The 19426-nt window shown below is 36.2% G+C and overlaps 1 protein-coding gene across 2 annotated transcripts in view; it reads left to right on the plus strand.

The window, feature by feature from the left end:
• The window catches only part of VAV3 (vav guanine nucleotide exchange factor 3), a 151579-nt gene that overhangs the window by 61769 nt on the left and 70384 nt on the right, over positions 1-19426 (plus strand). For both annotated transcript variants that reach the window (XM_086901730.1, XM_086901731.1), the window contains exons 8-15: positions 2216-2319; positions 4243-4342; positions 5657-5752; positions 7400-7468; positions 9898-9984; positions 10426-10511; positions 10878-11010; positions 11335-11444. In XM_086901730.1, coding sequence (XP_086757856.1) covers positions 2216-2319; positions 4243-4342; positions 5657-5752; positions 7400-7468; positions 9898-9984; positions 10426-10511; positions 10878-11010; positions 11335-11444 — 785 coding nt within the window. The remainder of the gene's footprint in view (positions 1-2215; positions 2320-4242; positions 4343-5656; positions 5753-7399; positions 7469-9897; positions 9985-10425; positions 10512-10877; positions 11011-11334; positions 11445-19426) is intronic.

A 19426-nucleotide genomic window follows, 5' to 3' on the forward strand; every position in this document is an offset into this window, starting at 1 on the left:
CACTTTGAATATTAGTCCAAAACACTGTCACAGGTATCAGTAACTAGCTTGTCTTCTTGAGTTACATCAGCTTCCCACAGAGATCCCTTTGCTTTTGAAAACAAATCTATATTCTATCCTGCATTAGTATTTCTTACTCATCGCAAATAAAGCCAATGATGTGCCCTGCCTAAGTTACTGTAAACCTCTTTCCTAAGGCTCTGTGTGCCCATGTATATTGACTTATTTTTATAGAAAGACCTAATTCCAGTCAATGGAAACACTGCACAAGGGTACAGAAAGGGCTTGAATGTTTTAAGCACCATCAGGGAGGTCAGCCCACTCACTACTAGTTAAAGGATTACATGGGATCACATAAGTTAAAAAAGGACAAAAACCTGTTTATTTTAGACTAGGGAGACACATAGTAAACTTATGTTTGGGTTGTTTTATTTTGCTTTTTGTTCTCAGCTTTCGGTATTCTGCTGTTAGAAGATGCTGCTTATTTCCAACTCCAGGAGCATTTCATAGGCATCCAATAACCTTAAAAGAAATACAGGACTGGCCTAAGCCAAAAATATTTGCAAACGCTTTGTCTGCTCAGACCTTGTCTGTGTGGCAGTTCCTCAGCAGGAAGGCTGGAGGGCAGTGGAAGCTTGTTTTAAACTAAAAATAGCTATTACACAGAGCTCTGCAGCAAAGTGAGATGTGAAGAGCAAGTGCTGTGTTCTCAGAACAGAACGGATTTTCTTCTGTTAACGGGTTGTGGTGAAGGATTGTTTCCTTAGGGTGATGTTATATTCCTTAAATAGACTCTAAAGGATGCTTGCTGCATCAACTGCTGATATCAAAATACTTTATTTTAAAGGAAACAACCTCCAAACAAATTACCCCGAATTACTCACCAGTCTAAAGAGAGTGCCTTTCATTTGCACTCACATTTCTAAGTTCTGCTCTTTAAAGGGAGTGTATGGCTCTATATTTGTCTGTATAGGTCTATCTATATTATGTATATATGTATTTGTATGTATATCTATGTGTGCACCTGTATATAAATGCACTTATACGTGCACCTGTGCATGCCTGTGAATTATAAATAGGGACATACAGAGAGAGAGAGATGAAAGTACATGTGACAGATACTGAAGTGTTGGAACAATCATTAACTTCAAATGATGTTGATATCAGATTAGTTTAAAACTTGATTAGAAACCCAAAAAGATCCATGTCCTCTTAGCATTAAGCTGCTTTTCAGGGGTATTGCTTAGCTGAGTCCCTGTGTGCTCCTTAGAAAAAGTGCTCCTGTTCCAAATAGATTAATTGGGAAGCATTTCTGTGTCTGTGTACTGCAACTTAAGATTTTGAGGATGAGGCCATGCAGTTACTAGCAACTAAATTGATCTGTTTCAAGATTCTGCACCCTCATCAGTGATGTGACTGACCTTCTATGTACTGTTAGTTTTCATCAGTGCAAAATTAAATGTTTTAACTTAGTTCATGGCTCAGTATTGAATATTATTTTTGTAGTATATAATTTCTTGCATTAAATCATCTTCAATGGCTTGCTCTTTTGAACAGTCTTCTCTTTTTAATTCCAGTGGTCTGTGTACTACTTACAGTTACCCAGATTTCAAAACATCTTAACCTGTTTTGATTCAGTTTCTTGTGAATTCTCTGTCCATACAGTGCTAAGGCTGATGCAATCTCCTTTAGTTTATGTATGATAGTGTATAAGTAAGGAGAGTTGCAACAGTAATCAAAGAGCAAATCTTTCTGCAATATTTTCTTTCTCTCAGACATTAGTTGTGTGCTGTATTGGGAAACTCATTATGACTGCAGTTAATTTAGCATTAGGACATCACTAATTGACCAATGTAATGTACAGAACTAATTTTTTACAGCTCAGGGACATGAATCATTACTTCAACTTTTCACTAATGCATTTACTTGACTTGCTTAATTTTAAAATTATCATTATAAAATAAATGTGAATTAACAGTGCATGTTCCAAGCTAGAATAAATTAGTCTTTAACAGGTAGTTCTTGGAGTTTAGTTTTTCTTGTTACACTATACAGAAGATGTGCCAAACCTTGAAATTAGATTCTACTCTCAAATGATCTGTTTTCCAATTTATTGAAATTAATGGGTCTAACATAAAATAATTTATTTTTATATTCAAAGCTCTAAGCCATTCTATTTTTACAAAGCTTTTCTCCTCCCATTACTGTTTTTAAGGATTTGGTGAAAATTCACAGGAATCTTACACAGGACATCAATGATTCCATTGTTAACAAAAATGATCAGAACCTATATCAAATTTTTATTAACTACAAGGAAAGGTAAGACTTAAGGACTCTTACTAACTGTGTGAATATATGCTCAGTTTGGTATTTTACTGTATTTTTGTTTGATGAATATTTTTGAAATGAGATTAAATTTAAAGTATCCATATCAAGCTAGTTTTGGTGCTTTGAGCCTAGAAGTCTAAGTGCAACCTACTGTTTAAAGAGCCCTCCCTCTTGTTATTGCCCAGCTTTGACAATAATTTTACTTAGACAGGTAACAAGTATATTTTTAAGGAAATATCTTAAATATCTAATTTTGCACAGCATTTTTTTTTTCATGCACATAATTCTAGATATTTTATAGCATGTATTAGCATTGTTTAAGAGATTAAAAAAAGGATACTTATTAGGGATATTTCAGATTAAAGAAAACAAAAGAGGTTGTAACTGGAAAGAAGAGAGAATATATATAAAAATATATATAGATATAAAATATAGATATAAAAGAGAAGAGAGAAGGGACTATACCCTTTGCCTTCAAGCTTTGAAAAGCAGCCAAGCTGATAACAGGATGGCTGTGGCAACATGCCATACCCTGTAGGCTAATTTCCAATTTTTTTACCCACCTTTTCATGTTGTTCCTTCTGCCAGCACTGAACAGCTGTTGGACTATATAGGTGAATTTATATGCCTGTGGTACTTGGCTGAAAAGCACTTGTTCTGTTGGCTATGCTGCTAACCTATCTTAAAGTAACCTCTGGGTTTTGGTTAAAAATTAGGTCCTTCTGGGAGCAGAGTCAGAAAGACTTGAGGGAGCTAACTGGGTTTGCTTCAGGGTGATGGATGGAGGAGGATTATTGCAATAATAATTGGTGTGTGAGAAATTGGACAGCAGCATCCAAATAATGTTACATGGGACAGTTTTCCAAGGGAGGAGGGTGTCCCAGACTGCCAATAAACAGTCCTGCCTTCAGAGACCCTCTGTCTCAGCTTCTGGTTTGGAGCAGGACACAGTGTTTCCCAGGCTGTTACACTTTCTGCTGCTGTAGGAGGGAATCAGGGGACAAGGAGCTGTTCTGGAAAATGCTTATCTTTCTAAAGTTGTTCTGAAGTGTGTGCTAAAAGAGGAACAAAGGACACTGAGAAGAAATAGAATAAGAAATGATAAATAAGAAGAGTCATCACCTTATTGTGAAAAAAAGGAATTAAATAAAAGGGTAAATGTTAGGTGAGAGAAAAAGAAATCCAGGAAACCTCAGTGGAAAGTTCATGGGAACCCACCAAAAAGTGAAGCATACAGAAGAAATCACCTCAAGAAACATGGAAAGGTGAAAGAAGAGAGCACTCTTGATGCTGGGACTAGCAGAATGAAGCACTCCACAGAGAGGCAAAAAACTCCTGTCATAAAACCAGGCTTCTTCAAGAAGCTTTGCTTCACTTGACATCTATTGAGAATTTCTTGAGAATTCATACACTACTATTTTGATCTGAGAGCTTAGACCTGATAGAGACTGCTGGAGACAGATCAGTTTAGATAACCTACAAGTTCTTTAAAGAGTGGCTGTAATTAAGCCTATTAAACCTGTGCTCCAGAATTTATTCGTTACAACCTTGGAAGTCTACATTGGTGAAAACACTACAGACTGTTCTGTGCAACGGAAGTTTTGCTGCTTTTTAATGAATCTTGTATTTATCAGAACATAATTATATTATAATATAATATAATTTTAATAGTCACATATAAATAATGTGACTATTAAAGGAAATTGCAATGATTTTAGACCATTTTGAAAGCAGAGCAAAACTGTTCTCCAAAATAGTCTTTGTTCATTCATGCTGCCCGTTGAACACATGGCTAAATTCTATCCTTGCTTATATAGGCAGTGCTCCTTTTGAAACAAGGAGTGTGAAAAAATGATCAAGGGTTGTTCTTAAATAAACAAATGATCTTTCTTTCTTTTTCTTGCTTTGATTTAGGTTGGTTATTTATGGACAGTACTGCAGTCAAGTGGAGATTGCAATATCATGCTTAGACAATATCTCTAAGACAAAAGAAGATGTTAAATTGAAGTTAGAGGTATCAGTATTTTTTAAATCTGTATATATATATATGTATTATACCATGTGTTTCTGCAGCTATGTCCTTTCATTGAAATCAAAACCTTTATGATGACGAAACTAGCTGGACTGATGAGTGAATGTGTTTCCATTCATTCTTTTGGAGCCTCTGATCAACTGAAAACCTGCTGCATATATGAAAGTGCACTTCCGGGTCCTGAAGTGAAGGGAGTTTTGCCACTGACATTAGAGAGTTAGGGTTTTCTTTCAGCAAGTGACCATCAGTGGTACCCTTCCATTTACCAGCATATCTCAGCTGGATTGTAGAGTTGTAGGATCACACGGGCTGGGAGGGACCTGTAGGCTGAACAAGCCTTTGTCCCATAGCCTCAGAGCTGTCTGCCATGACCCCTGGGTCCTTTCTGCAGAGCTGCTGTCCACCTGCTCAGCCCTCAGGGCTAGATGTCCCTGGCTAGTGCTCACCAGGTGAGGGACTTCATCTTTACCTTTTTGCCTTCAGGAGAGGTTTGTGCTGGGCTTGTCCTGAAGGGTGTCAGCTGCACCCTGAGCGTGTTCTCTGCAGACCTGCTTTGGGTGTCCTGCAGATGATTGCCAATGGCACTAAAGAGGAGGGGACCTTGCACAGAGCCCTGAAGAGCTCTGTCTGCAGCTGTCCCTCAGATGGTGCAGGAAACATCAGTCACTGCACTTTTTGAGCCTCATAATTCAGTCAGATTTTATAGATCTGGAGCATAACATCCCCACCTGGATATTACTTTACTGTGAGAGATGAAGCCTTGGAAAAGTCAAGGCAGACTGTCCCCACCCATTCACAGATCTAACCATTTCATTGTGAAAATCAGTCCAGTAGGTCAGGCATTGATTTACCTGTGGTAAATCCATGCTGGATGTTCTCATATCCTTCTTTGTGTGCCCAGATATTGTTGCCAAGAGGACTTGCTTCACAATTTTTGCAGTGAAGTGCTGAAGTGAGACTGTCTGGCCTGTAATTTCCATGATAACCTTTTGCTGTCTTTTTTTCTTCCCCCATAGGAATATATAATTTTTTTTAGCTGTATGGAATGCCTAATTTCTCTTGCCTTTGTTCTACTCTTGCATGCATGTTGGAACATCTAAAAACAAATGACTAAATTCAGGCTTTTTTTTTGCCTTTTTTGGCCGTGCCATGTCAACTGTTTTCCTTTATTTTATTGATACTATTTATCACAAGCTTAATATAGTTGCTTATATGTCACTGAATTTTCATATGTATCACTTGAATATGTTTATTTTCTAGCTCTATTGTCTTATTCTCTCTTCTGTTTTGAACTAGGAATGTTCCAAGAGAGCCAATAATGGGAAATTTACACTGCGGGATCTTTTAGTGGTTCCAATGCAAAGAGTGCTAAAATATCACCTACTGCTCCAGGTATTTTATTTTTGAAATTTAAGGGGGCTGAGAGCAAAACTGTGATTGTTTATCATCAGCGGGTTGTAAAAATGAAAGCTAAATGTCTTTATCAAAGGAAGGTGATTGACGCTTCCCTAGATATGTTATGAAATAAAATTCAGTCAAGTGCAGAGCTTCTCCCAGAGATCATTTCTTAGAGCTGAAGCATATCTGGGGAAAATCAAATAAAACATGATTGTTTCCTCAGTCTCTGGACCTTTTATTGTTGGTGTGTTTAAAATGGTTAGTAGTACCAAACCATAATCATGGTACTTGGAAATGTGAACCATTACCCCCTGAAAGAGGAAGCTAGGCCTTACATACATCATACTTTTAAGATACTTATTTGCTGTCATAAATTGCAATTAAGCCATATTTATTTTGAAATGCTTCTTGTTATAACCCACAAAGCATTAGCTTTTGCAGTTAGTCCTGTAATAAGGGTGGAGAGTCTTATAAATTTAATTTGATAGCTCTGCCAGGAGACTCATTAGTTCAGCTGCAAAGAAATGTATTACTATATTAGACTGTCAACCCTGCTGATGCTTGTAAAATGTCATTTTAAAAAGATCTACTACTTATATATGGAGCATAATTTTTACTCTGCAGAACAACATACATTTTGTAATATTAAATTTTTGAAATACTTCTATATATGAGTCATCAGTATTTTGATCAGTTTGAAATTGGAAAAAAGCAAAATGAATGATACAACCTATTTTTTTAAAAAAAAAGCTTATGAGATCTGACTCATGATTTTATAATCAACCTATATATTGTGAAAAGATTATATACAATGCTCTGTGTAACAATATTTATATATTGTACAAGAAAGATATTTTACAGACTTGGAAAGAAAATAATGAGAAGATTATTAGAGTTGTAATGCAAATATAGGTAATAATAATTTATTATTAATTGTAATATGAGTATAAAAATATTTCATTTCTTATAATTGTATGAAGTTATGTGAACTGAAATGTATAATTATTGCCTCAAATTATAAAGAAGAAATGACCTGTTTCCCCAGGAGATTACACTTCTACTTCATAAAGCCCAAAAAAATCCCTGTATTTTCCATATGGGAAGTGGCTAAAAGAATTCTTTGAACATGTAAATTTGATTTCAGTATGTTTTCTGAGTCAGCTTCCTCTTAGGTATGAGACAGTGACTTTTAAGCTGTGCACACTTCAGCTGAGGTTTTACTGCCAGCATGGATCCCTGTCTGTGGACAAGTGCGTGCTTTGGAATAGGATGAAATGCTGTATAGCAATGTAGTGTAAATGAACCTGAGTGTTGTTTACCTGGGCTTCCAGCATGCACATACAGTAATGGTCTGATTTGGTAAGTTTTAAGTGCTAGACAGACAAACTTACTTCTTGTGATGGTTCATTAGCAGCTAAAGTCAGTGTTTAGGCTGTGCAGCAGTCATTCCTAAACACTTGCCAATTAACTGTTTGCAGTAGTCTCCACTCACTGTTAGGCTGCTCACTCTGGAGATGAAAATGCCTATTCTTGGGCTGTGTTTTGGCTTCTGTATTTTTTGGGGGTGGGGATGAGTAATGATGATTTCAATTTATGTAAGTGACGAACAGTGGGTTGAAATTTTAACTGCTCTGTCCACAGGAGCTGGTAAAGCACACTACTGATCCCATGGAGAAAGCAAATCTAAAACTGGCACTTGATGCAATGAAGGTGAGTATTTATGGCAGTGAATTATTTGTCTGCTGGTGGTTAGAATAGTAGCTCAGAATTCTAATTCCTGGAGGAGATCATGTTCTTCACAACATTTCAAACATGTTTTCACAGGTTCCTGTGAGCTTTGTGTGTCATGGCAAGTATAAAGTTGAGGGTTTTGCTTAAGTCTGGGAAACAAGTTCAGTAGTTTTCTGAAGGAGAGTGTTTGTGAAATGGAACTTGCCCACTTTGCGTTACTTTTGCATTTGCTTAGAAACAGGTGTTTCAATCATGTTGGTCTTGCTTCTGAAATTTAGGAGTATTTCTACTACTGTAAGTCAATTTGAATCAAAATCAGTGATTTCCCAGTGAGATGGAGAGCTGTCTTTGTTTACAAAACCTTTTTCTGTCATCTTAATACAATCTCTGTGGCGTTACCTTTGAAAGTATCTTTCTGGAGGTAGGGTACCTGTCACTATACATTCACCTGCAATTGGCACAAACAAATGCTTTATGGAATAACTGTGCTGCCTTGTGCATAAGATAATATATTATGTGCTCTGCACAGCTTCTGAAACAAAGCACGGATCTGCTTCAGTTGCCTTCATGGCATGAATGGTGATGTTCATGTGCTGGAATTGGGAAGGTTTTTCTCTTCTTTGTGGGGAAAGGAGCCAACATGACATAAATTATATCTCTTGTTGTAATCTGTATGGTCCACAGTAGATGCTGAAGTCAGACTAAGTTAGTTTTGGGTCACACAGCTGTCTCGTATTTTCTGACTGCCTTGAATGCCTGGAATACAAACCAGCTCACAAATGAGATTTTTAGTTCCCTTTTTTGTTATCCATTTTTGTGCAGTGAACATAGAGGGATGGACACCATGATAATTTCCCTTGGAGAGGTGCTTGAAAAGAGATGACACAATGTTCATCCATCCAGTAGCAGGCCATTTATCCTGGTTGCTGCTAATTGGATCAGAAAATAACTATGCTTTATATTTACCCCTGCTTTTTCATTCCAATTTGCTGGTTTTCTTCATTGTTGGTGTCTGTTGGATGTAAAAATTAAAGAAATCTCTTGCCAGAGTGGTTGTGGCAGATATGTGCTGGCTTGCAGGATGTAACCGAACAAAACCTCACTCTTACCCCCTCCAAACCCCTCTAAACCCACTCAAACTCCTGAGGTATGAGCATCTCTCCTTAAGCATTGTTCCCATTCTGATTTACTGTAGTCCCTGCCATTTTAGCAGAAATAACAGTGTAGCACTGATGTTTTGCTTCTAAAAACCCTGGTGTCTCTCACCAAGAGAGACAAAAAGAAAATGTCTTTGGAAAAACTCCTAGCAAAGTGGTGCTGCCCCCCAGGAAAGAAAATTCTTGGAAGGATTATGCTGTTGGATTTCTTTTGGCTGCAAGAAAGGAGGTTATTTAATTTCTAGGTTAAGTTTTTAAAGACTTATATGAATATATCCTGCACAGATCCATTTGGGAAGCTAGCATAATGACTGCAGCTCTTCACAGATTCTGATTAAAAACATCTTAGGAAAAAGATGTATTTTCCTCCCACCCTCCAAATTTGTGGCCATATTGAAGGGATACTGTAAAAGCAAGTTAGGAAGATCAGAATACCTTTTCCAACTGCTGCTCTCAGCATCCCTGACCCTACCAATTACTTCTTCTGCTCACTCCTCATCTCCAGCCATAAACAGAGAAGCCCCAGCAAATTGTCACTATTACTCAACTATCTTCAGAGCATTTTAAAGGCTTTAGTGAAACGTGTACAGTACATGTTCTGTTAAAGGGCACAATAATGATCTCACTCTGTGACTTCAGGTAGTATATCCCTTCAAAAGCCCCTTTTAAAATCTGCTGTGTAATGGCTTCTCTCAGCTGTGCACCAGTAAGAGCAAGATCTCACTACTGGGGCCGTAGCTTTTTCTCTTCTAATAAGCACCCAGGTTTATGATTAGTTTACATCTTACATTCTGCTTTTGAGCTGCTTTATATATGTTTTCTACTATATTCTCTGTTTACCTCCTGTTTACATCAGATGTTGGATGTTGACTGCTTTTTCAGTAGCGAGCTGCATAAATTACATTTACATGTTTAATCTTAAAAAAAACAACTAAGGAAATTAAAAAAAAATCAGCTCTTTTTAAGAATTTATTACTTGTTCCCCTCTTTCTTGCTGCTAAATTCATGTTCCAATAGATGTCATGAAGAGTGTTGTAAATATTATTGAAGATATGCAGACACTTTTTTCCTTCTTTATTTAGGCATACATATTGGTAATTCTTGAATGTTAAAGAGAATTTCATAAGAAATTACTAAATATGTAGATAAGACAAAGATAAAATTAGAAATAAAACTTGTCAAAATAATATATTAAAACAGTCTGTTATGGAAAAGTTATTGTTTTCCTCTCTTTTGCTGTTCATACTCTAGGACTTGGCTCAATATGTAAATGAAGTAAAGAGAGATAACGAAACACTTCGGGAAATTAGACAGTTTCAACTATCAATAGAGAATTTGGTATGTGATTTTTAAATTTACATATAATTTTTAAATCACTTTTGATTAAAAATATTGACGTATTTTTTTTCCTCATTTCATAGGAGTTTATAATATTCTTAATAATATTTAAGTATGTTCATCTTGGTTTAGAATGACGTGCATACCAAAGTAGATAAATCTTCCTATTCTGGGTGTTGGTAGTTCAATGTATTTGCATAGTTAAAGGTTTGTATGTGTACAGTGACTCTCAGTTTTTGTGATGGGAAAATCTTTCTGTCTGAAGACAAAAATAGAATGGACTGATTCTTTATAGTATTTCGTTTAGATGGTAGTGAAAAAAAGATGTTTCCTGGTCTGAAAAGTTCTTTTATGGGGTAAAAGAAGTGAATGGTCTAACATTTGAATGTGTTGTTTTCTTCACACTGTTGTATGGAATCATACATTTCATTTCTATTTCAGAACCATTCCCTCTTACAGTATGGGAGACCTCAAGGTGATGGGGAAATAAGGATAACGACATTAGACAAACGTGCGAGGCAAGACAGGTGATGGCATAACTTGTGGTGTTCGCTATTGGAAACCTGTTAAGTAACCCTCTGTAGATTTCAGCTCACTGATTCTTGGGGGCTTTCTATTCCACTAGGCATTCATAGAGCCTACCACTGACCAAGTGAATGTGCAAAGTGGTGAATGGAAAATCAGTTATTACATTGGTATCTAAGGTCACTAAGTCCCTTACAAGGAGTTGGTTTTAACCAAAAGTACTTTCAGTGTTGGTTGTTTTATTACCCCGTAGTTTAGCTCTTCGCCTTCAAAATTTTAAGTGCCACTGGCAAAAGCATGTAAAATAAGACTTTTTGGTGTTAGCTTTCTGGAGTGTCTTTAACCATCTCTGTATTGTATTTTCATAGGCATATCTTCTTGTTTGATCTAGCTGTCATTGTTTGCAAACGGAGAGGGGATAATTATGAAATGAAGGAAATAATAGATCTTCAGAAATACAAAATTACGAATAACCCCACTACTGATAAAGAAAATAAGAAGGTAAATATTTGTTGCTAATTGACATAAAATGTTTATTTTTAGCAAGAATTTGAAGGATTTTGCAGGAGTTTAAAGTGTAAATACTATTTCTTTAAGATGTTTTTCATTTTAAATATAAACTGGAGTGGATATTTAGAAATTTTAACTTTGTTTATTTTGAGGTAATGAAAATGTTTGAGTAAGTAATTGTAAGGGAACACAATAAAGTGTTCTTTCTGTTCCCAAAATTAATGAATTAAAGAATACACAAATGCTTTGTTATTTTTTTTTCCCTTTCCTTTCTTGATAACTGACGACTTTTGTATTACCAATCTTCTTATGCAGTGGTCTTATGGCTTCTACCTCATTCATATCCAAGGTGAAAATGGTTTAGAAGTTTATTGCAAAACTAAAGACTTAAAGAAAAAATGGCTTGAACAATTTCAGATGGCTCTGTAAGTATATTTTTATTGATAGAATCATATTTATCACTCATGTAAGGATTTGGCTTAAATTATACTGAACTTTTTTCATGTTTTAATACATTCTAGTTATTTATTTTATTTGACATTCTGAGAAACAACTGATTGACATCTTCAACAGTGTTTCCCTGAAATTCCTCTTGGAAAAGGAAGAGGGCACTCCAGGCTATGTAGTGTTTTCCAGCCTTGCTGCTAAAACTGTAATGTTGTCTTAAGCAACCATGGGGAAATACTAATTGTATTAACAATAAGTATCTATCAGAGTAGTGAAATTTTTGCCATCCCATTTTAATTTTGATTAATTGACGTATGTTTTTGGAAGGTGATGCTGGTGGTTTGGGAGGGGATCCTGGCATCTTTCCTAGTGGCTTTTATCTGATTTATTAGTACCTGAATCAAGTTGTTTGGCTTATTGAATTTAGTTTCAAAAGGCTGATTTCCTTTGTATGTTTTAAATTGAGAGGAGGTTGCTTTAGACTTCTTGTGAAGTAAGTTGTTCAGTTGCAGCACTGCAGATTATGTTATTGTTATGCAGCATGAACTTTATTTCTATTTCTGATTCTTGTCAGAAAGACAAACATGATTATTGACACCTTGGGTATTGTGATTAAATTTAAAGCATGTACAAGGGAATTGGATGACAGGTGATGCTTGCTTTATGGAAAGAAAAAGTGTGAGGGGGAGTGAGAGGCTCCCAGTGAGCACAGAGAGAGAACATTAGCAATGGTGAGTTTGGATGTGGTTGTAAAGTGGTGTGGATTCAGGAAAATGGCTATTGTGAGCTGATTTGAGTGAAATGTCCTCATAAACAAGACATACTTTTTAAAAACCTCAGTATGATGAGTTTTAATGATTTAATGGAAACATATGGAAGGAGAATCTGAGCTAGACAGATATAATAAAATCTGTTTACTAGGTTTCCTATCTTGCTGACTTTTATTGAAGGGAAAAATGGCATGTTTTAGCAAAAATTTCTGGGTGGCATAATTGGGGATGGAAGGAGGTATTTATTTGCATGTGTGCCTCTTTGTGTCCCTCTACTCTTCCTGCTGTGCTTTCTGTAATATAACTATTTTTACTTAATACATGTTTGAGAAGTGAGGAACTCAGACTTACTAATTTCAGCATTGTGACTCTTCATCACTCTTCAGGCATCCTGGCCCAGTGCCCCAAATAAACAAACCAGAAGACGGGCAAGGAGCTAAGAAGAGAGGGCAGAGCACTATGATTTTTTCCCCAGTTCTTCCCAGCTATTTCTATGGTTGTGTGCAGGATCATTCTCCCCTGCCTCTCCTTGTGTTGATGCGTGAGTGCAGCTCTGCTCTCATACAGGGCTGGGCATCAGCCAGCCCTGCTCAGCTGTAGGGAGGGAGTGTGCCTCTGTCACAGGGCTTATTGCTGTTGCTTGCCTGTGTGAGCAGAGCAGGCAGCACCTAAATGGTGGACGAGTCCATGTACCACTCTTTCCTCTCTGGCAGATGGACATGGTCTTTGAAAATGGGTGGTGATGCCTTGCATGGATGTTTGTCCTTGTAAAGTCATACCTCTTGTTTAACCTCTTTCTGTGTGGTTAAGGCACTGAGGCCGGAGCAGCGGGATCAGGGCTGACGTGCAGCATGATGCAGAGGCATTATTGCTTTACCCTTTTCTGAAGTTTTCATTGTTTATTCCCAGCTCTGTTACATGGGTTTGACTTCACTGTGAGTTTCCCTCAGCATTTCTCCCAAAATGTACCTTGGTGCATGAAGCAATAATGCCATTCTAATGCATATTGAGACGTAAGAGTTTGTATTTGGGAATAAACTAAGCCAAGTGTGTTGAATGGTTGCTCGGTTGGTTTGATTTGTTGTTTTCAGGGTTCTCATTGTCTACTGTGTAGATTAACTTTTCTGCTCTGAAAAGTAACCATGATTGAAATTATGCTCTTACTCATTGCATTCAATTATAATTGCTGCTTCCATGGGCAAAATAATTCTCATTACTTAAAAATTTTGCAAGACTGCAAACCCAGCACAGTTGAAGGTGTGAGTAACTTTGGGTTTTGATTATCAGAAATGATGTTGTTTACTGAGTTCCAGACAGAAATTTCAATGGCTTTGGGATAGCAGTGTGTTGAAGTCAGGTTTGTGTGAGTGTTAATCTAAGAACATAAGAAGAGAACAAACTAGGCTCTCTCTTATTATTTTTAAAGTAAGAATTAACCTTGTTGCTTTGAACAGTCTAAGAGGTGTAATTATTTCAGCTAGGCTGTAATTTCTCTTTTGTTTGAGGGGGGAAACTTAGATGTTTATACTGGTGTATGAAACAGTGATGATAGTTTATTTGCTTAAAAAGCACCTATTGTTGTGATGCTGGTGTTGAGATGAGAATTTGTCTCCAGATATGGGAAGCTTATGTTATTGATGAAGTATGAAATAGAGGAGAACACTGCTTTGCTGGCTGGTCTTGATTTAGGTGCAGAGGGCGGGAATACATTAGGCATACTTGGTACAAAAAATCCCTAAAGGAAGGCTAGATGAAACTCCAGTGCTATTTCCATGGTGTTACTTTTCAGACTAGTAAATTGCTCTTGGAAAGCTAATTTCACAAACCTGTGAAAATATTCTACCTCCTAGCCCACTCTGTTACTGTAGTGTGTGGTGAGTTTTGTTTTGATGGAGGTTGGAAATGCTGGGTTACTGGTCATAGGAAATGGAGTAAATAGTTTTTATTTATTTATTCTATTTATTTATTGTTTTTTATTTATGGCAGCTCTCTTCCTACAGTATGTATTTGCTGTTTCCTGAGACTATTGCTTTATTTAGAAAATACATAATACCAAACACCACAATTTCTTTTTCTCCTAAGAATTTCATGGATGTTCTTGAAGTCTTTTCCTATAGCACATCCTAATACAACAATGATACTGTGGTCTGGCTGCGCTGAGTTTGATGCTGTTGACCTAGACACAATAATAGCCAGAGCTGAAGCTTATTTATCCATAGCTCCCCCAGTAAAGTTTACTGTGTACAACCCAAAGTTGCTTCTTTTGGAGAACTGGATTTTCTAGGTCACAATAAAATGAAGCAGGACACTGGGGCAGCATAGTTAATATTGCAGTCAAGCTCTTAAAGTCAAAACTTTGGTTGGTGTATTTGTGAAGTTTTCGTAAAGCTGTCTGGCAGAAAGCACTGGAGGATGTTTTAAGAGGTGCCATCATTGCAAGTGCCTGAGTTCTGCCTTGAGTGCCTCTTCTCTCACTGGTGTGAAGGGACATTCTGCATATGTGGGGGGAGTGTAACCTGCTTTTTGCCTTTGAAGAGGTGTGGTGCTTAATTGTGACAGTGGCCAATTTGAGCAGCTGCTATTTTGTTCTTGGAGCTCTGTTCATAGCAGTGGATGAGCCTTTAGCTGCAAGGGTAGATAAGCATCTTTTAAAAAAAAACCATCTTCAAAGACTCTGCTGTACCAGACAAGGAATGTTTAAATTTGGTCTAGCATGTCAAATAGCATTGGTTTAAATGCAAAGTCGTTCCATATCCAGGATAATATTGATAGAAGTGTACAGCCAAATTACTGTTCCCATTCAGCCAAATTAGAGACATCATGTATTAAATGAGAGCTTGTCAGCAATGTGATGAAGTGCATGGTTTATTTGCCATAACTAGGCCATTTAAAACCTCAAAAACTGGTGGTGTGAGACACAAACCTTTTATATTTTCTAGTAGCACATCTTGTCTATTTTGTTTCCTCCCCTATTGAAAACAACAGAAGAATCAGAACAAATATGTAATACTTTAATGTTATTTGGCTTACGCTAAAAGGTGGAAGCTCTTCTACACACGCTTTTTGGTTTTCAAAATGCTTATTTTTAAAAATAGTGGACTAATATTTGTGTCAATGAATTTATGCTAACCATTCTTTATAAAAAGAAAATACTCCTTGATAGTTGAAGTGTCCCTCCTCTATTGTATGCATATTCTATATATGTACCTCAGTTATATTACTACTTAGCTGACTAATTACTATGCTGAATTCCTTATTATAGAGCAACTGCTTTTCTCATCATTATTGGGAAGAATTTAATTCTTCATTTTTTCATGAGATGGTAGAATAAATAGTGAAAGAAAATCTGTTGATTGTTGCTATATCTGTCTCATGCTGACACTTAACACTCTCTTCCATCCACTAAATACTTTGTGTGTAGTTTGTTTCTGGATCATAGTAGAGCATGAAGCAGGTGTGTGTTTTCATCACCACAACAGCAGAAATATTTCCCATGAAAGCCTGCAGATTATATTTTCCCACTGACAATATTTGAATCCATTTGTGTAATATGACATGTAATATCTTACACTGGTTTGTGCTGAATTTATTTTGTAATTATGTTGTCCAGTTTCCTAATTTAATTAAGCCTTTCTCAACTGTGTCTTGTAATCCACTGTGAAAATGACTGTCAGCAAACTTGACTTGAGTATAGAAACATCACACACAAATGCACTTTAAAGAAGAATTTAGGTTGGAAGAGGTGTGTGGTGATTTTTGGCTTCAGTCTTCTGCAAGGCTAGGTTGCTCAGGGCTGTGTCAGCTTTAGTCCTGGATTTCAAGACACACAAAACCAATATTGTAAAGTCTCTTGCAACAGTGCTGTAACACGTCTTTTAATAAGGCTTTAGTCAACTATTGCCTTTCACAAACTAAAAAATTTATGAAAACATCTTGCAGGCCGAGGAACAGTTAAAATTTCATCTTCTGAACTACTATGATCATAGTTTCTGCTTTGACATAGCTGAAATAGCAATATTAATGCCATGTCTAATTAGTAATGCCTGAAAAATCAGTGGAGAAACAGGCTGATTATAGTGATTAGGGCATGCATTAATTGTATGAGTTAATGAACCTGTTTTTTCTTTTAAATACCTAAATAAAAGATTTCGGACATGAAATCTGTACAGCCCTCAAAAAATAGTGATTTTAGTTTTAATTGCACTATACTTTGGTTTGGGTCACTAGAGAGTTTGTGCAGCAGCTCAGGTAGAGACTAACATGTTTTTGAAAAATTGCTGCTTCAGTTCGACATAAATTCACACCCTCCAACTCAAGGGACACAGAACGTATCATCTGATAGTGAGGAAATAATCTTGAGATTCATTGATTATCAAACCTGGTAGGTGTGTGCACAGCAATTTAGATAGGGGAAACTACATAAATTACAACCAGAGCTCATTGGTTTTTTAAATTTTAAAGAAAAGTGATACAAGACACAAGGTAGGTGAAAAGTGTCCTCTTACCTATTATCATTTGTATTTCCAAATTCCCTTTGCACTCTGTGACTAATGACATTGGTCAGATTCCACTCAAATAGATCTGTTCCCTCAGATAGTGCATTAATAATGCATGCACATTAAGCTTTCTTCTGAGAGAATATTTGAGCTCTGACATATTGAACACTGACATATTAAATTAAAGCTTTCTTATCAGAGCACCTTAAAAGCCTTATGATGTCTGCTGCATCTTTCAGATAACCTGCAGAGGTGTTTCACTTGTCCCAGCCTCACACAGGTTACCAAAGCAATAAACAAAAGTGTATGTCTGGGGTTTTTTCATCAGTATAAATATTGCAATACTGCAAAAATGAATGCCAAGTTCATGTCTGTTAAAGAGGAATGGTTGCCTATTCTTTGCTGTGACTCTGCTTGGTTTTGATCAAATGTTTTTCGGGGTTATAAGCAATCATTCACAACATATTTATAGTTATAAAATTTCTTCAGATTATTCCAGACAGAGCAAGAACTGTGTGAAGATGCTAGATATGATTAAAAGTGTTGTGCAAGGACAGTGTAAAATGTGAAAGCAAACCACAATTTATGAAGACAGTGGCTAAACACATGAAGATGATAAATATAATTTGGTATTATGTCTTTTAGTTCACAAAACCAAAAAAATATCCAAATCCTTTAGTTTTTACAACTTACCTTACAATATCTGAGGAGTATTACTATGAAAATTAGTGCTTCTTAAAATTCAATGAAATAAATTTTTAGTGACATTACGTCATACAAATAAAGTACCACCATCTTAATATTGGCTTTTTTAGTGCAAGGAGTTTTTTCAGGGTTGAAACGTGGAATGTTTCATTACATGGAATGCTGCATTACATGTTTGTCTTGATACTCTGGTTATATGAATAGAGATCGTAACTTCTCCCTGCAAAACAAAGCTGCCTTTTTTCTTAGTACATATAGGTAGTTCTTCAATAATTTACAAGTTAATGGCTGTATAAATTTTGTATTTTCAGAGTTTTTGACTCCAAAACACAGACTTGTTTTCAGTTAAGTGTAAATATGATAAAATATTTAAAGCTTATCTATATAAGGAACTTGGTAAATTTGGATTTGTAGGACTTAGAACTTTCACAAATAAGATTCAGCCAGTGAATATAAAAGTATATAGATGCTTTTGATTTGCAAATACTGATGTGTGACAGAGCTTTGTTCCTATCAGGTAGTGTTCAAAAATGTTATACAGGGATAGATTAGCTAAAAGCAGTTCACCTCCCATGGTTTTTGGGGAAGTAGACTGATAAAGAAAAAGGAAAGCCATTATCTTGTTTGAAACAATTGTTGAGACAAAAAGTATGTTTCTAAAAAGTTAACAAGATAATTTCCTTGATCTCAAAAATGCCACTCATCATATGATCAAATAAGCAAATTTCATAGCAAATTCTTAGAAGTTGCATGTTTTTGATGAAAAGCACAATTTGCAATTTACTTGTGATATGGTTAATTTAATTTTATAACATGTCTTCTTGATGAAGACTCTTTGATGTGACAAACCAAAATGTTTGAGTATTAGCATATGGAGAATTGATTGATTGATTACTTCAGTAAATAGATTTTCAAAGATGATTCTGAAATATAGCAGCTGAGCTGGAACAGAAAAAATGAATTAGCTGTAAGGAATCAGCTTTGCTCCTGAGAAGAGAAGGTAAAAGAGCTGCAAATCATCCTTTGTGAAATGGCATTGCTCACCTCTAGTGAGCGTATTCCCTAGGAATGCCTTTTTTTTTTCCCTTAAATAACAAAATCCTTGTACAGATTCAAAAAGGAATGCTTATTTGTATTTTGCTTGTTTGCAAATTACTTATTTGTGGCTTTCTCTCTGCCCTCTTACTTTGTTATTGCACAAATGCCTTTCTATTAGATGTTGTGTGACCAGTTGAAATGGTGATAGTTGCACAGAGCTGAAATGTTTTGAGTGTAAAGTAAGCATAGTGCACATGTAAGGCTGGCTCTGTTTGTAGGGACTGGGATCCTCAGGGTGAGTCTGCTGCATGTCACAGCAGGGAGTGAGGGCAAACATGTCCTGGGACCAACTTTGCATGAAACTCTTCGTATGATGTTTGGCTGAGAGGTTTTAGCCCTGTTTGACAGTAACATACTGTTGTGGGGTTATCATTAATTAATTAATTACTGTCTAGGTAGCATTTGAATATGTGGCAATAGCTATATTTTAGTGCTAGTAAAGTTTTCCAAAATAGTCTGAGATGCTTAGCACCAGTTGTCATGGCTAAATTTTAAGGTGCTTAAAATTTTGAAAGGAGGTCACTTTGGCACAAACTAGGAATTTTAACTTAGGATGTTTTCATAAATAATTTCTATTAGCAGCTAATATCTTAGAAATACTTACATTAGATCTAGGTTTACTGATGCATTTTCTGCAGTGATACCAATTCTTTACACAATAAATAAACCTGGAATAAAATTTTTCAGCATGCAGAGGTATTAACTTGTGCCATTTTCTTTACAAGCTACACTGCATGAGTACAGCATCAGATTTCACATCACATACACTTGAAAATGATCTTCAGCAGTTCGTGCTCAGGGTATCCATAATTCTGAACAGTTTTGTATGGAGCATTTTAAATTATTATAAGCATAACATGGAGTGCAGAATAACATCAGCTTTGAAATGCA

This window comes from Cyanistes caeruleus, chromosome 9, assembly GCF_971803275.1.
Source record: "Cyanistes caeruleus chromosome 9, bCyaCae1.hap1.1, whole genome shotgun sequence".
NCBI classification, from domain to species: Eukaryota; Metazoa; Chordata; class Aves; order Passeriformes; family Paridae; genus Cyanistes; species Cyanistes caeruleus.